This window comes from Copadichromis virginalis, linkage group LG16 (genome assembly GCF_057382275.1).
Source record: "Copadichromis virginalis isolate Kocher_CV1m ecotype Utaka linkage group LG16, C_Virginalis_male_GT1.1, whole genome shotgun sequence".
NCBI lineage: Eukaryota > Metazoa > Chordata > Actinopteri > Cichliformes > Cichlidae > Copadichromis > Copadichromis virginalis.
Window position 1 is genome coordinate 8,325,908 of NC_140633.1, and position 17,375 is coordinate 8,343,282.

The following is a 17,375-nucleotide window of genomic DNA, read 5'->3' on the forward strand; positions in this document are numbered from 1 at the left end:
ATGGTTTCAAAACTACAAAATGCGATTTTTTATTTTATTTTTATTATTATTTTTTTTTAAGTGGCTTAAAACTCCATGTTCATCATGTAGGCTGTGAGCTGCAGATGTCCGGTTCGGATTAACTGTTTGCTTGTAGCTATCTGCTGTGACCTTCATATAGCTACATGTTCATCATTCATTCTTATTTTTTCCCAAGCTGGTGTTCATAGTAGTTTATTTTCTTTAGCTGCACTGTAGATGATGTCTTCTGTGATGATTCTAACTCTTCTGTCAGGATCACCGGATGTTTTTCAGTATTTAGCAGGAATGATTTTTCATTTCCAGGTCTATCGCAGCCTTCTTCTCCTTTATTGTTATTTTTTTTATCACTCTTCATACCAATTCATATAAATTGCATTTACTCACCCTAGGTGTAAAACATGGGCTTTCGCTCTCTCTCTTTCTTTCTGTCTCTTAGCAGGGCTTTGAATAATCACCGCTCACCTCCCTTTTTATTTGTAACAACTGGCTTATTAATGCAGAGCTGTTTGAAAAGCCAGCTGAAACAGGAACAAGGACAGAGGCCGTCTGGGGGCAACTGATGATAATTGGTAGGCTTAAAGCACTGGAGGAGAGGAAAAATGGATGAATGAATGAATGAATGAGAGGGAATAAAAGCAGCCTGGGGATGCTACAGTGGTCAGCCCTGATTGTAGTTGTTTGTTTGAAGGGTTTTTGGGTAGGACGGGACAGCTGGATACGTCCATTTTTCTATACAGAGCACACCTCTGCTCTCTCGATCCATTCACTTCCCTCCTGTCCTCCCTTTCTTTACTTTTCCGCTCACCAGTTCTTTCACACTCGTAGCCTTTCCCTCTTTTTGTCTCCCTTTTCTCCTGCTGTCACCGCCTCATTTATTTGACTGTATCCCTTCTTGGTCTCCTACAGTGTTAGAAGCCCTGAAGTCTTTTACAACCATTGAATTCAAGGCCTTGTTATAGAGGTCTTATGTCTTCTCACAGGTTTTTAGCTTTCATTTTCAAGATTTTCTTTTGTGGAAATTGGTCTTAAAATTTCCCTCCCTTCCCTTAAAGTGGGAATCCTGATTTCTATGGATGTAAATGTTTTCAGTCTTCACTTCTTCTTCGTCTTCTTCGTCTTCTTCCCTATACAGTCAATTATCGAAGTAGGTTTTGGGATGTTATACAGGTTTCAGTTTGACATTTTCTCTGTTAATACCATACCACCTTTATTTATAAGGCACTTTAAAATAAACCAGGGTTCACGCTAGAGCAGGGCAATATGACCAAAAGTATTTATCACGATATACATTTGAAAATTTGCGATAACGATATAATTGACACGAGACAAAATACTTTACAACTCCACAACTTTATTAGTGCAAAAAAAAAAAAATCAATGTATTTTTACTTAAACAAGCGGCTGTTTTTTGCATTAAAGTTATATAAAAATTTAACAGTGCAAATGCAAATTCCTTGCTGACAGTTTAACCAAAAGGCATTTCCAGTGGAAATTGGCCGACATATCCTCAGCATGACCATGTAGAATATCCACAAAACTTAAAAAGAGGTTAAGCACACACAATACGGTAATATTATGTTGAAGCACAGTACGTATCACTCCACGAGGCTCCGCCTACGATAGCTGTAATGCTCCGACAATCCATCAAGCGGTGCGGCTTCGTAGCTTAGCAAAGTCATACTGAAACATTTGACAGATTTTCGAGTGCCGTGTACATAAAATCGTTTCGAGGTCAGTAAACACAACCAGAGTTCATACATAAGGCACACGGGATTATAAGGGGCACTGTTGATTTTCAGAAAAATCAAAGGATTGATTTTAAGTGTGCCGTATTTTCCAAACAACACGGTAATAACGACGGCCCGCTAGCACGCTCTACCAAAAATGTGCTTTGTTGTGTATCTGAGGGACGAAAGCTAAACCAGTTCCACACCACTGAAGTTGCAGCAAACCAGTTCTGGTTCATCCGTTTCATTCAAAGATCCACTTTCGCCCTTCTTATTCTCCGTCGCCGCCATGCTTTTTCCGCCATGTGCGTATGTAAACAAAGGCACTGCGCGTGCGCGTTTTACCCATATTCTATCGCAATATTTCATTTTCTTATCGTTGCCCAACATTATACCGGTATTACTGTGAATGGTGTGATATGGCCCAGCCCTAGTTCACACAGTGCTGTACATATACAAATACCATAAACAGAAAATAAAATCAAACATGTTAAAAATAGAGAATTAGGAAAAAGTAGAGTCATTAAGAGATTTAAAAACAAATAAAATAACTTCAAAATTATCCTAAAATGTACAGGTAGCCGGTGGAGTGAAATAAAATGGGGATAATGTGCTCAGACTTTTTTGTGCCAGTTAAAAGACGCTCTGCAGCATTTTGCACAACCTGCAGATGCCTAATGGACACATCACTAACACCCCAATAAAGTGCGTTACAGTAATCCAGCCTAGATGTAACAAAGGCATGGATTACCGTGTCAAAAAGCAGCCTTGATAAAATAGGTTTTATTTTGGCTAACTGCCTCAAATGAAAAAGGCTACATCTTACAACAGCCCTGACCTGGCTTTCAAGTTTAAGATCCGCATCAATTTTAACTCCCAGATTAGTAATGTTCAGTTGAACGTACTGCGCCAAAGAACCAAGATCCATAGTAGTGTCTCAGAAGTGTCACCGAAAATCCTCACTTCTATTTTTTGCTCATCAAAGCCACCCAGACCTTTATTTCACCAAGACATCTGAACAGGGAGTCTGCTGTTAAACCATTTATCTTTTTAAGAGGAAAATAAATCTGGGACTCATTGGCATAACAATGGAAAGAAATCCCATGTTTCCTGAAGATAGATCCAAGGGGGGCGTAAAACTGAACCCTGTGGACGCCACATTGAAGAGAAGCAGCAGAGGATAGAAAGTTACAAATCAACAAACGTTGGCGTGAGCTGGATAGATTTCCAACACTCTCCATCACCATCAAACTCCAAATAGTGGTATAGCTTTGAGAAGAAAGCTGCTCACTGCTCCAGCAGACATCCAGCGAAGTTGTTCCCCTGGCACATGATCAGACGTCACCAAAGATCTTATACTCTGGGCCTCTTTTGTTTACATTTTAAGTTTGACTTGTTTTATTAGATATGACGCTGTCAAGGGAAAACAAGGAAAGCGATAAGACAATAACAAGGAACACAGTTCATCAGCTGGTGGTTTCAAGTGTGGGTCCTCATTATCAAGCTTCTTCCTGGCAGCGTCACTCTTTCACTCAAAACAGTATTTGTCCATTCATTCGTCCATCCATCTTCTGTCAAACACCCTGTTAGCAAGTTCTTCCTTTTCACTGTGGCTAAGCACTTGCTCATAGTATCTTCAGATGATACTTGTATATATGGATCAAAAGCAGACAACAATTGGATGCATGCATTTGCACTTTAGGTGCAAATAGAAAATTTATTTATTAATGAATCCAGCCATCCGCTGTGCAAATGTGCATCAAACCTCCATCTTTTCAAAAGACATTGACCTTTACATTTTTAGCTGAAAGTAGGTTTGGAGAATCGTTTAGCGTGCGACTACAAGACGGTAATAAGTACCTCATGTTCGGTATGCTACCTCAGCTTTCACCGTTTTCCCTTTGAACTTGTTTCAAGTCTTCTCTTTGCATATGCAGGCTGCTTCCTTATAAACATATCGAGTGAATCGTTGTTTAAAATGTAAAATATATTCAGCTAATTACATATGGGAACTGCTGCATTTTAGATTCCTTTTGAAGGAAATGGTTAGTGTTCGTTTGAAGGCTGTGACTCTCCATCACCCCATAACCCCTCGCCGCACACGCATGAGTGTGCAGACGCACACACACATTGTGCAGAGTGTGCTCTCAGGTTAGATGACCCCTGTTTTTGCGCTGGAGCACATTCTCAGGCCCCCACAGACCATGTGAATCTGTGGGACAGGGGGGCTTTGGGTGAAGTGGGAATCAGTAGATATGAGAGAAGTGAGGAAGTAGGAGGTGGGTTCACATCAAAAGACAAACAGTTTCTCTCTCTTGCGCTCTCTCTCTCTCTCATACACGCACACACACACGCCATCTTACTCATAGTACTCTCCATTTGTCCACATTTTCATTGGAGTGTTTGGTTGGTGTGAATGGGACACATCAAAGCTCAGGCTTCTCTCGTCTTTTGAGTTTTAATTCACACATGTACATAACACACACACACACACACACACACACACACACACACACACGGGTGTCCTGTCAGAGGTGTGGTTGTTTGAACCACTGCCGGGCAGATGAAAGCATGAGCCCCCTTTTTTCCCTGATGTCATCGCTCTCTCTCTCGCTCTCTCTGTAGCTCTGTGTCTCTTCCTCTCTCTCTCTCTCACTGCTAGCAGGTCAAAGTGACCCTCTCTCACTACAGAGAGCCGCAGTACAATCGGTAGACCTTTGAGCTATGTTTGAATTCCCATTCATCTTTCCCTCTGTCTCTCATTCTCTGCATCCCAAAAAGACGCATAAAAGATCAGAGACGCGAATAAAACGAGGTTGTTGCTCTGCTGATAATGAAGGAAGTAGTTAGCAGCTGAAACTATTAATAGTTACTCTGGACATTTTTTTAAAAGTAGCCTTTGAGAGGATTACAGTATTTCTGCTATTGTGGAAAAGAAATAGGCTAAACAGCTGAGAAATGTAACGTCTAGCATAATATGCTTAATAGTTTTTTGTATGATCTTATCAGTCTCTCACATTATTGTGGAGGGACTTTTGAATTGCTTTTAGATTTGGTAATGCGCATGGGATCATTGGCCTCTTTGATGACCCAGTTTGGGCCAGGCTGTAGCTGTCAGGCAGATTACCTCACATCTGTCCAATGAGGTTTTTGTGATGCTATGCTTTGTTTGGTTTTTACCAGATATTGTGCTGTGCATTATGGTCAAACTTTGGTCTCATCTTTCCAAAGGGCATTGTTCCAGAAGTGGTTTGTTCAGATGTAACTTTGCAAGCCTAAGCGGTGCTGCCATGCTCTTCCTTTCTTTTTTTCTTTTTTTTTTTTTTTTTTTAGAGAGAAGAGGCTTCCTCCTGGCAACTCTTCCAAACAAGCCATACTTGTTTGGTCTTTTGGTCTTATTATGCTGTCATGAACTTTAACATACATCTTAGACTCTACAGGCCTCAGTTAGTATCTGTTGGGTTTTTTTTCCAGTTTCTCTGAGCATTGCACGGTCTGAACATGGGGTGAATTTGCTTCTACTCCTGGGAAAATTGTGGGTTAACACACACTTGTATGCCTGAATGCCAAATCAGCAAACTAATAAAACCTCTGCTTTTATTAGAGGTGTGCACAATTTCTACTTCCATAGGAATTAAGTTGGTAAGTAAATGTAAATCATCAGCAACAGCCTTTTTCACATGATTTCACTTTCTTTTTCACATGATTATGATTTTTTTCTTGTACCTTCAAATAATAAAATATAGAATATTTGCCAATGTCATTTTTTTTGTTTATTTTTAATAGACCTATAAGATAAATTCAGTATAAATGGGTGGTTGTGATGTTAAATGCATCTGAAACAACGGTATTTGTTGAACTTATAAAAGTTAGTGGATGCAACTCTGTTTCTGTGAGTATAGGTTGTGCGGGGTGGGTCGGAGGGGGCCACTAATTGGCTACACCCCTGCTATGAGCCCAGACTGTTGTTTCACCTATTGCCTATTTTGTTCAACAGCACCTATAAATGGATTAAATTTGTAATAATACAAGAGAGGAAAGATGCAAATCCCCATGCTAGAGAGGCTAATTAAAACCTCAAATCAATATGAATTTTATTTTTTACTAAGTAATCAGTTATTCCACTAGAGATTTTGTTTTTTAATACTTCAGTTAAAATAAGCATAATTAGTGTCTTTTCATCTGCCACCTGCTAGCTACACCACCTGGTTCTCAAACTGTGAGCCGGACCCGGCTGGTGGGCATAGAGCCACTGCCAGAGGAAAAATATAGAGTGAAACTAAGCTGGATGAACGCTATTAATGTAGAGAAAGTAAACAAACAAGTTTGCAGATGGAGTCATGCGGACCTTTATTTCACTAAATGCTTTTTTCCATTAAGGATGGATAAAATGGTTTGGGTGTGGTGGGGTTGAACTTTTTCTTGTGTCCTGCAGGCAACAAAAGTTGCAGGTTTTTAACACATACACTCGCTGCAGGTATTTTAACAAATTTCTATTTCTAAGTGAAATAGAAACACACTTACCTACACCGGTTGGATGGTTGTAAAGTCTTTCAAACTGTTATCGCTCTGGTCTACATGAAACTCTTCCACATAACCATCCTAGGTGGACAGTTTGTTTGGGATCACCCTTCTTTCTTCTTCATAATAACCAAAAAGTACAAATGTACTTTGTAGTTTGGGTGGAAATTAGCTGAGATTTTGCAGCTTTGTAATGTACAAACACTTCAAACACACACAAACAGTAGCTATAAAAAGAAGCTGCAGTTGTGCCGCTGGGTGGTATTCGTTCGGCCTGGATTTAGATGCTTCACAGTGATGAAAATATGCATCCTTGTTAAAGATATTGACCACAATCATGCTCCAATCTGCCCACTGAAACTGCTGACAAAAGTGCCTAATGGGAGAATGAGTTGACTGTCAAGGATGAAATAGTGCTGCTATTTCTATGTATTGAAATTGTAATTTATATAATTACTTTTATAAAGTCCTTACATATTTATGTATAGTCACTAGTGTGTTATTACAGTTTATTTACATGATATATACTTCTAAACCCACAGTGTCTATACTTTACATTCACTAAGTGTCCACTTTGTATTGGCTTGGATAAGAATCGCAGGTATATCTATATATAAATACTTGCTTAGACTTGATTTACTTTTTATGACAGTAAATATTCTTAAAAACACAACTTCCTAAAAGTCCAACCTTAGTTTGAGTGAGTAATGTGACGTAAAGCATACATATTTCTCATTGCTCCCAGAACACAGAAGTGCCACCTGTCCTTACTTTGATCTCTCTGCTCTTTGGTAAGAATTCCTGCAGTGTGTATGTTTTGCAGTTGTCTTGCTGCAGTTTCGAGGTTTGGAAGAGGCACAGATCAGCATCAGATTTATACGGATGGTGTTATTTGATATTTGTCATCTTCTGTAGTCCACATTGCCTTTGCTGTTGACTTTGCTTTTTGTTTTATTGAGCAAAGGACACTACAGAGTGCCCCCGCTGCTGTAGAGGTCCTTTCGCCACCGTGTGACCAGTCAGCGTGGGTGTGTTCTCTTCTTTTACTCATGATATAGAATTTGAGGTTAGGTTAAAGGTTGTTATTCGGTTTGCAAATGTTTTCAGGCTACATACATATCTGTCTTTGTTCCTCTGGTCCCAACAGCAGCACACCAAATTTGAGACCACAGTTGGCCAGAAAGCTGATCTGGTGGTCAGCCGTTTCCTCGAAGTGACATAGTGTTTCTCTGATTGTTAACCATCCCCTCAGCCTGCTGGCTGCCAACCAGCGGATTGTGGTTTTTTGGAAAGAGCATTGACCAAAACAGCAGCATGAGCTCATTGCTGTAATAAGCCTAACTAGAAGTGAGTTACACATATGTATTCAATTGTTAGCCCTTCAGTAAGATAAGACTTTATCGTTGTCTTTTGTCGAGGATTGTATCCTTGCACAGTGGTTTTGATTAAAGAAAAACAAATGCACATTGTTTAAACTTTATAAATTCTTAAAAATGGATGCTGATTTAGAATTAGAGATATGAATTAGAGACACAGCGGACAGGAAGTAAGACAGGCAAATCACGTCTGACGGTGCTTTGACTCATGTTGAGGTCATACATGTGACAGATGGAAAATCACTTTGTAAGGTTTACTCACATTTTTAATTAAAGGCAAAAGGATTGACATCCAGGGACTGCACTGGCCACTCGCTTATAGGCTCACTTATAGGAAGCTTTTCTTCCGTAGTTCAGATCTTTGTGAGCTTTGGTACATCGTCCCACAGGATACAGCGTTGTACAGAGTTGTTCACGATTCTCTTTTATCCGTTACTAATCTCTTTGATTCACAGTGACAAAGTTTAGCATTTCATCACATTCAAAGCATAAAAAAATTAAGAATTTGAAAATGTTAGAACTTTCCACCTACCGTCAGGCCGCATTATTCTTCTTATCTGTCATATATACACTTACATATTACATATGGCAAGAATTTTTAAATATTGAGGTCGGCATATGTGTAATTAATCCCACTGAGCAATAACCCAGGTCTCAGACTTGCTCTAAACACTGGGTTTCAGACGGTTTTGTTTTTTTATGTTTGGCTCTGTGTGATGTCAGAGAGAGTGGATATCCTCTTCTCTGACTTGCTCTTTAAATAATAGCCAATCAGAAGAAAGCTGGCTTAAAGGTAGGGAGAAGAAAACTTAAGCAATAAATGAACTGAATAGTAAAATATATTTAAAAAAAAAAGATTATTTTGATCTCAGAATCAAAGCTTCTAGTGGAGTACTAGCTGGGCCTGGTTTTCCATTCTTTTTGTGAGTGAAGCTCCCAAATTAATATGTTTTTTATTTTGGTTAGATAAAGAAGGAGCTCAGCTCTGAATGCTGATTGAACCATTGTCTGCCTTTTTTCAGATTATTGTCTGTGATAGTTGTCTTTATTGTCTGCCATCATCTGCGCTTGTTTGATCTTACTCTTCTCTTTCACGCAGTCCCTTCTTTCCTCTCATCTCTCAATAGCTTTTTACTTATTATGTCTTTGTTTTCCTGTTTTCCTCTCATTCAGCCTGCGCTTCTTGTGTTAAAGCAGAGCTGACAAACACGCTGACACATGTCCCTCTTCCACTGTTTTTCCTTTTCTTTTTTCCGTAGCTTCCTAAGCCTGTGTTTTCCTAGATAACAATCTTCAGGATCTTTTCTTCTGTGCCTCTCCTCATTTGCTGTTTTCCTCCAGGCTCTGTGTCCGCTAAGATGGTGCGATAAGAGACACCTGTTGAACTGCTTCAGCGCTCAACTGTTTGGGTGCGCGTGATCAGAGAGCAGGGCCGGGTGTTTGGGTGAAGAATGAACTTTAAAGAGCCTGGAAGACAAAGCAGAGTGTGGAAGCTATCAGGCTGAATAGAGCAGAGAATCTGTTGGTCTTTTAGGTCTGCAGAGCTCCTTGTAAATGGAGTCTGCTGTGTTGTGGCTACTGGGAGAACCAGGATTCTGTTATCTAGGGATTACCTCAAATCAGTGAGGTGAAGATTTTGGATAGAAGATGCACTAAATGGGAACTATCAGGATCATCTTTCTGAAGAATGCATGTGTGGTTTCAGGAGTTTCTGTGTTGCAGTGGAGATCAGCACAGGCTCCCTCAGCCAAAAACAAGAGGGATATTGTTGCTGTAGTGCATACTACATTAGGCTCTGTGGATACGCTTAAAGATATTTCACTACAACGTAAATATAGTTTAAAATACCAAATGTATTAAACGTTTCAAGATGAAATTCTTCTATTAAAAGCAGTAAAAGGCACAGGAACCAAACTAGTGTGTATGAAGTTTTTACAAAGCTGAGCAAACATACAGAGAAGAAGTTTTCATCATCATTCCACACACATTTGTGAACACCATCAGTGGCTTTATACTTGTTTTGAAAAGTCACTGGAAAGCATGATAAAAAGCACCCATTATACCCACTGTGGCATAAATATGGAGGCAGTCTCTCTGGAAGCTGCTCGCAGTGTTTATTCAAAATGTGACAAACGGTTGTGTAATGAGTGAAAGAGTGAAAGTCTGGCTCAAGAGCTTGTTTATTTGCGTACCTCCAAACACAGGCACTGCATGAACTTTGCATGAACAACTATTTCAGTTTTGCTAGCCCCACCCTACAATGTCTGTCCACACACACAGCTACACACGCACCCCCACTTTGTTATGCCCTAGTCACACTAAAGAAAACGGTGGTTGTGGACCACAGCACGACCCAAGTTATAATGACGGTGTGCAATCAGCTTCTGATCTGGATGCCTTTTGAACGATTGGTTTGAAGCCAAGGGCCAGGTCTGCGATCACTCGCAGGCAGCTGTTGTCTTCAGAGTGGCTTTGGTTTGTCAAGATAACACAACCTCAAAACATCACAACATCAAAATGTCAGAATAAAAAACATAAAAAAGGAACGACAAGTTCATGAACTGTGTCTAAGGTCCACTTCACTGTGACATCATATTATTTATTATTTTGCAAGAAAAACATTTGACCATTATGTAACCATAATTCAGGGATGGATAAGAGATTGTGACCATATTTCACATTTGGTTAAACCGAGTGACACTGATCTTTGGTCCTCACCCATTAATTGCTTTCAAGGTATTCACTACATATACTATGAGTGAACAGGCATGGATATAAGCCTGCCTGGTTGTCAGAGGTATAAAACCTGCAAGGTGATAATTTAAGTTTGATTATCTGTGTTTCCTGATCCAATGGATTACCTTATCGGGGTCAGAGCATCTTGTCAAATAGAGGCTATCTTGTTTATTATCTACAGGTTTACTTGGCTGGATTAGCATGGCATTTAGTGTGGGGCAATAAACCGATACATATTAACACCAACCAATTTGCATTACAGCCTTTGTGCTCTCTCTCAGGGCTCGTCTTTGTCTGCTTCAGTGCACTTTTAACACCAAGTGTGTGCAATACTAATTAGCCCATGATAACAAATACAGCTACAGATATGGATCTCTTTAGTGAAGCTGCAATTTGATGATATGTGAGTCAGAGACAATAAAAAAACACTTTTGGATTAAAATGTTTTGGGACTGAAAAGCAAATTGTGTGACTTTGAGTTGTCCTGATAGCATTCAGACACACTAAAGTACCAAATTTGAAGGCACACATATACTCATCAATGACTTCCTCCTCAGGTTGTCAGCGTCCCATTGGTCTGTCCAGAGGAAAGGCGAAGGTTTGTTACTATAGTGGCTGGTACTACTGCCAAAGCTGCCATCAGGACAACTCTTTCCTCATCCCAGCACGCCTGCTGCACAACTGGGACACCAGCAAGCACAAGGTATGAAAGCATACACACAGAAATATGAAAGAAAAAACAAATTTTTAATGCAGAATCATTAGAGGAGGGGCTTTGGGGCTTAAAAAGCCTTGTCATGTTTTAGCTTATAGTATACTGTAAGACTACTGTTAAAGATCTGCAGGTTTCCAGTAAGTACTGGAGAAAAATTGATCCTATCACATCTGTACGCTAAATATTAAGCTACTGCCAGAAAGCGTGGTCTTAGATTTGTGTTCAATATGGGATTATTTTTCAACTAGCCAACCATACTTCTTTTACTGACTCCAGCCCCCCACATTATTAGCAATTAATAGAAAAAGCAGAAAATGGCTACTGTAGCTCTGGGCGGGGGGTAAATAAAATTAGCCACCCAGGTTTTATCTTGTTCTATCTTGTCAAGCATTAAAGTCTGAGCTCAGGATTATCCCTCATATGTCAGTGGTCTTTGATGCAGTCATTTTAATGTAAACTTTTCCAGGTGTCCAAACAGGCCAAGGAGTTCCTGGAGTTTGTGTATGAAGAGCCACTGCTGGACATCCAGCAGCTTAACCCCTGTCTGTATGAACACTGTGAGCCTCTGAGCACAGTCCTGCGTCTCCGTCAGCAGCTCCAGTCACTGCGGGCCTACCTGTTCAGCTGCCGAGCGACCGTTGCTGAGGACCTCAGACGAAGGTATGAACACTGTGGGACTGAGATGCATTTCTGTAGCCCAGCAGTTATTTACTTTATGTGAGCAGTAATGAGGAGGTACGCAAATATTTTACAAATTGAAATGTCTCGTGCTGATTGACCTGAAGAATTTTGCAAGAAAATTAAATTCATGTAATGTCTCTTAAATGCAAGTACAAGCCGATACCCCGACCCAGCCTTAACTCTTCACCCCTTGAAAGCCGACTAAGAGAAAGCCTTGAAGCCTTTTTCTGAACTGAGTGGTTTCTGTCATTTTTAAGGCCAGCTTATAGAAAAAAATGACTGGCTGTGAATCAGAAGTTAGTGAGGGTGGTCTCTCCCCGGAAAAGCCTGGAAACTACTCTAATGTAATATATCCTGAGTTGTCAAAACTCATCATTATGAGAACTGGGGAGGTGGTCAAATGTCATGTTTATGGAGGAAAGAGCTAAGTTGTTTGAACTAACCGAGAAGCTTATCAAGTTATATGGCTAAATGTAAAGGAAGGAGGAAAACATGAGACAAAACACGATCCTTTAAGGAAGCTCTGCTCAGATGAATATGCAGAGATTATTTAAAAATAAATGTTCCACATCAGAAACCTTAATAATGCTTTATGACTGACTGTTATTTTCTCCTTGCGTGACGTGCACATGCTCATATGTGTGTGTCTGAGTCCATATGTATATATTATCATAACTTTTATCTGCATGCATTCCTTTGTGTGTGTATAGACTGTTTATACATTAAAGACATGTGTCTGTGTGTGTATATGTCGATGTGTGTGATGGTCAGGGGGGACGACTGTTTATGTGAGTGGGATCACACACTGAAAGCCTTGTCTGTGCAGTGATGGATGCTCCTTGCCCCGGTCTGGTTCACTAACAGAGCATTCCTAATGGAGAAGCAGCACATAGATTTGTCATACTTTAATGTTGGCAACAAATAAGATGAAAGTCTATAAAAATATTTACATGTGGAGATGAAATGCATGATTCATCAGTTGGTTAGTGGGCAGAAAAACACTGAAATATGCATTCGGATCATTGATTAAGTGAGCTATAAATAGTTTTGCATTTAAAATCAAGAGGAAATTGTAATATGACTTATATTTTAATAGGGCAATTTAAATAGTGATCAACCCAAGTCTGCGTTTTCTTATAGTTTCCTAGCTGATTATTTAGAGCAGAAACTAGATTTGATGGATGCTACAGTCACCATAATGCAATGTAAGCCTAACATTCATATAAATCTGTTTCTAACATTTTAAAATAGGAAATCGGGATCACAAACTCAACTTCCAAAAAAAAAAAAAAAAAAAAAAAAAAAAAGCATTTCAGTCATGCCGTAGTAGTCAAGCCGAGCAGCATCGTGGCGCTCTGTGTTTACTTCTGTCCCATTAGCTTGTGCCGGCCAGTGCCCCGTCACTTCCAAACACTGCAGGATTGATGAGGGCCATGGCGCTAAAACCTTTCCGTAGTCATTAGTTTATTTCAGGGGATCTGAAGAGATATGCTATGGAAACACAATCACACAAGGAACCACACGGGGCCCTCAAAGCTGTGTTTGTGGCCCTGTGCAGTGGTTCTCGGACACTATGAGAGGTTTGCACAGGAATCTTTGGCCCATGTCTGTTAAGGTTCTCAGTCATCCAGGTCATTGTAGTCAAAAGAGCTTGGAAAGAAAAGCCATCTATGTCCACTGTGAGCGACCATCTTTGAACAGAGGCGATGGTTTACGACCCCAACTCTCTGCCATCTATAATCCAGTTTTGAGTTCCCTCCCCAGACGCCTTAACGCCCACTCACATCCTGGGCCATCTGACCTCAGGAATTCGCATGATAAGGTGGGGCCAGGTTTCACAATGAACACACCCGAAACTCTGGCTGATTGGGACCCACACCCAGTTTCACACCTTGGCTCAGGCAATTAGAGGATCACCAGGGGGTCCTTTTGTCCCTCTGTGGGGGGAAACTCCCACTAGGTTTAAATCTGGGACTCTCCACCATTTGACCTTAGAACTGAAGAAGCTTCTCGGATGAGAGGTGAAACGTCTTCAAGCAACTTAAAGAAGTCCAGAATCTTTGGCCCACTTAATTTCCTCTTTATAGCGTTGCCTTGAGTATATTGAGTTGCCGGTTCATTTGTTTATGCACAATCCTCTTAAGAGCCCAACACAGCATTTAAGTCAGGTAAAGATCTAACTAAGGACTTTGACTGGACCACTGGGACTCTTCAATTTGTATTTTTTTTAAATTTTTTTATTTCTGAGATTCTGTTGAAGATTTGCGTCTGTGCTTTGGATTATTGTCTTGTTGTAGGACCCAGTTTGGCCAAGCTTTAACTGTCAGACAGATGGCCTCACATTTGACTCTAGACCAGCGGTCCCCAACCTTTTTTGTGCCACCGACCGGTTTATGCCCGACAATAATTTTACGGACTGGCCTTTAATTAAGGTGTCGCGGATAAATACAACAAAATACAACTAGTACCGGTACCGAAAAAAGAAGATTTATTAATAACACACGTGAAAAGACCCAGGAAAACAGAGTTAACGATAAAAACGATAACAAAATAACGCTGAAAACCGATAAAAACCCTGAAAACCATACATTTCACACCTGAGCCTCAACTACTTACCAAACGACTCACGGACCGGTACCGGTCTGAGGCCCGGGGGTTGGGGACCGCTGCTCTAGACTACGTTGGTATACAGAGGTATTCATGGTGGAATCCATGACTGCAAGGTGCCCAGGTCCTGTGGCTTCAAAACAAGCCCAAATCATCACCCCTTCACCACAGTACTTGACAGTTGGTATGAGTTGTTTGTGCTCATATGCTGTGTTTGATTTTCACTAAATGTGGTGCTGTGCATTATGAGCAAACATCTCCACTTTGCTTTCATCTCTTCAGATGCAAGTTTGCGATCCAAAGCAAAGCTTTCCGAGAGCAGCTCTCTTCTGGCAACCCTTCCAAACAGTCTTTTTTTTAAATTGTTGGTCATGTCTGCCCCTCCCTTCTTGCTCTGCCAGAAGTTTCTTCCTATTAAAAGGGTTTTTTTTCCTTACCACTGTCACCATGTACTTGCTCATGGGGGGGATCTGATTGTTGGGTTTTGCTGTATTGTTATAGGGTCTGTGGTTTACTAACATAAAGTGACTTCCGACTGCTGTTATGATTTGGCACAGTATATTAATAAAACTGAATAGAATTAATTTTATTAATTCTGAGATGTAGCTTGCTTTTGTATTTTCTCTGAGCGTTGCCTGATCTTACCCTGGGGTGAATTTGTTAGGACGTCCACTCCTGAGAAGATTGTGGGATTGAACACACTTGAATGCTCCAGACCGGCAAACTGCCAAAACTACTTTTATAGAGATCATCACACTTTCTGATGATCAGTTAATGAAATGCATTTGATTAGCACCACTTGGCTGCTACGTATTCTTTTGATAATAATACATTTTATTTATAGGCGCCTTTCAGACCCTCAAGGTCACCTTACAGTAACACGTAAACAATACCATAAAAAACATAAGAAAAATGTATATATAGCAAACATGGTAGATAAAATTTAGACATAAACAGTCATAAAAGTATAAAGTATGCAAGCAGTAAGGGTGTGCTTACTTTTTCCACAGGACTGCATGTGGACATGACAGTGTGTTCTTTTTCCAATGTCTGTACACGATTAGGAAAACTAATGGTATTGTTTGCTCTTAAAATATGTTAATCATTGAAATAAACTCAAAATGGCAGAACACGTATAGATTTGATGTTCCAGTCACTATTTCATGATTCCTTGTGCTGCCACTTATCAGTGAAGAGTGATGTAAAGTTAAACAAGTTGTGGTGAAGAAGAAGAAACTCACAGGGGTAAAATGCAGACCACAGGTGAAAGCTTATGCTTATCTTTGGTTACACAGATAATTTTCCTTCATTGTATCAAGTAACATAGAATCTCTGTATCCTAATGCCTGGCATTATCGTATCAACATATCGATAGTACGCTTGTCTGAGAAGTGCTTTAATTCCCGTCTGTACATACAACATTGTGATGTCCTTCCTGACTTCAGTGGGGATGTCATGGAGTTACGTGCAGGTTGCTGTTCTTGCGTTAGTAACTCAGGAGGCTGTGTGATGGACAAAAATGTAAAGCTTCACGTAAGTTGTATCAGCACTTCCCTGACACTTTGTCAACATAAAAAGACATCCAGAGGTTTAAAAGATAAGCTTGTTTTTGCCTCGAGATGCTGCTTTGTTTGCTCCATGTTGTAATTTGTTGGTTTGTCCACTACTTACACATAGGAACATACTCGTTTGCACAACTTCTTCCTACATCTGTACACAGACCTACTCAGGTCAGACCCACCTTCAGTACACAATAATAATCACTGAGGGATAACAGAATTTAATAAAAGGTGTGTCAGTCGGAGTGGAAATAGCCCAGAGGATATCGAAATAAAATATAGAATTAGATCCTATCAGGTCTTGCACAAATACTGTCAGTTGTTGGCATGTGTGTACATATGTGTACATGAATTGGTGTGTGCTCTTGCTAATCTAAAACATATTAGTTCTCAAGTCTTTTTATCAAGATCAGCACACACTTTGAGGGTGTGTTCATCCGCACATGGACGACACAATCAGAGTGTGTGTGTGTGTGTGAGAGAGAGAGAGTTTCTATGAATGCTGATGTGGTAACCATTGGTAATGTTCCAAACAGAGCAGTTTATCAGTGGTGCCTATCACCATGAGGCGTCTACTTCACCCATGCACTCAACCTTATGTTTTAATGACACTCAGCACAGCTTTAGACATGATTTAAGGTGGTGCCATCCTTCTTAGAGGTCTGAGAGGAGGCCTCATAGCACACTCGTGTGTTTTTCCTGATTCGTGAGGACATTTGTTGGCATAATCCCTCTGTAGCCCCCCACAGTAACCTTGAACATTGCAGCTAAATGTCTTATGTTCTCACTAAACACAACCTAATTCTAATCTTAAAGATTTCACATTTCCTCATCCAGCAACTTTAAACTAAAACAAACCAAAATAAATTGTTGGACCAAACACACACACACACACACACACACACACACACACACACACACACACACACACACACACACACACACACAACACCTCTGCCGTCTGTTTCGTCAAACACTACTGAAGGAAATGAGAAAGCTTTTGCCTCTAGATTAATATTATTACTTTGTTTAGCAATCACTGCACTGAATGGCTGGTGGTTAAACATTAAATGTGCTCATAATGGGCCCACAGAGCTTGATCATTCTGTTCTTATTTATACACTTAGATGACTGAGTGTATTGCAGTAAAACTCCCTCGCATGGTTTTATTAGAAGCCAGTTTAAGATTTAACTTGAATTCAGTTTGTGTGCAGTAATGCTAGTAATTGTTGCCATGACATAAACAATAGTTGGTTAATGTCATGGCAGTGGCTTTTTTATGATGCTGCAGGATTCTAAGTGTCTCCAGTGCAAAGCATACTGTGTGTTTTATTCATGCATCTTATAATTCATCAAAATGCTACATGACTAATATTAAATACTTTGAAGGGTCAGCAGTATAATCGCCGGTACCCCGTCTCAGTTTTGTATA

General features: G+C 40.1%; 1 protein-coding gene across 2 annotated transcripts in view; it reads left to right on the top strand.

The window, feature by feature from the left end:
• The window catches only part of plekhm3 (pleckstrin homology domain containing M3), a 49,382-nt gene that overhangs the window by 14,405 nt on the left and 17,602 nt on the right, over positions 1-17,375 (top strand). For both annotated transcript variants that reach the window (XM_085435116.1, XM_085435118.1), the window contains exons 4-5: positions 10,939-11,084; positions 11,563-11,756. In XM_085435116.1, the coding sequence (XP_085291242.1) occupies positions 10,939-11,084; positions 11,563-11,756 (340 nt within the window). The remainder of the gene's footprint in view (positions 1-10,938; positions 11,085-11,562; positions 11,757-17,375) is intronic.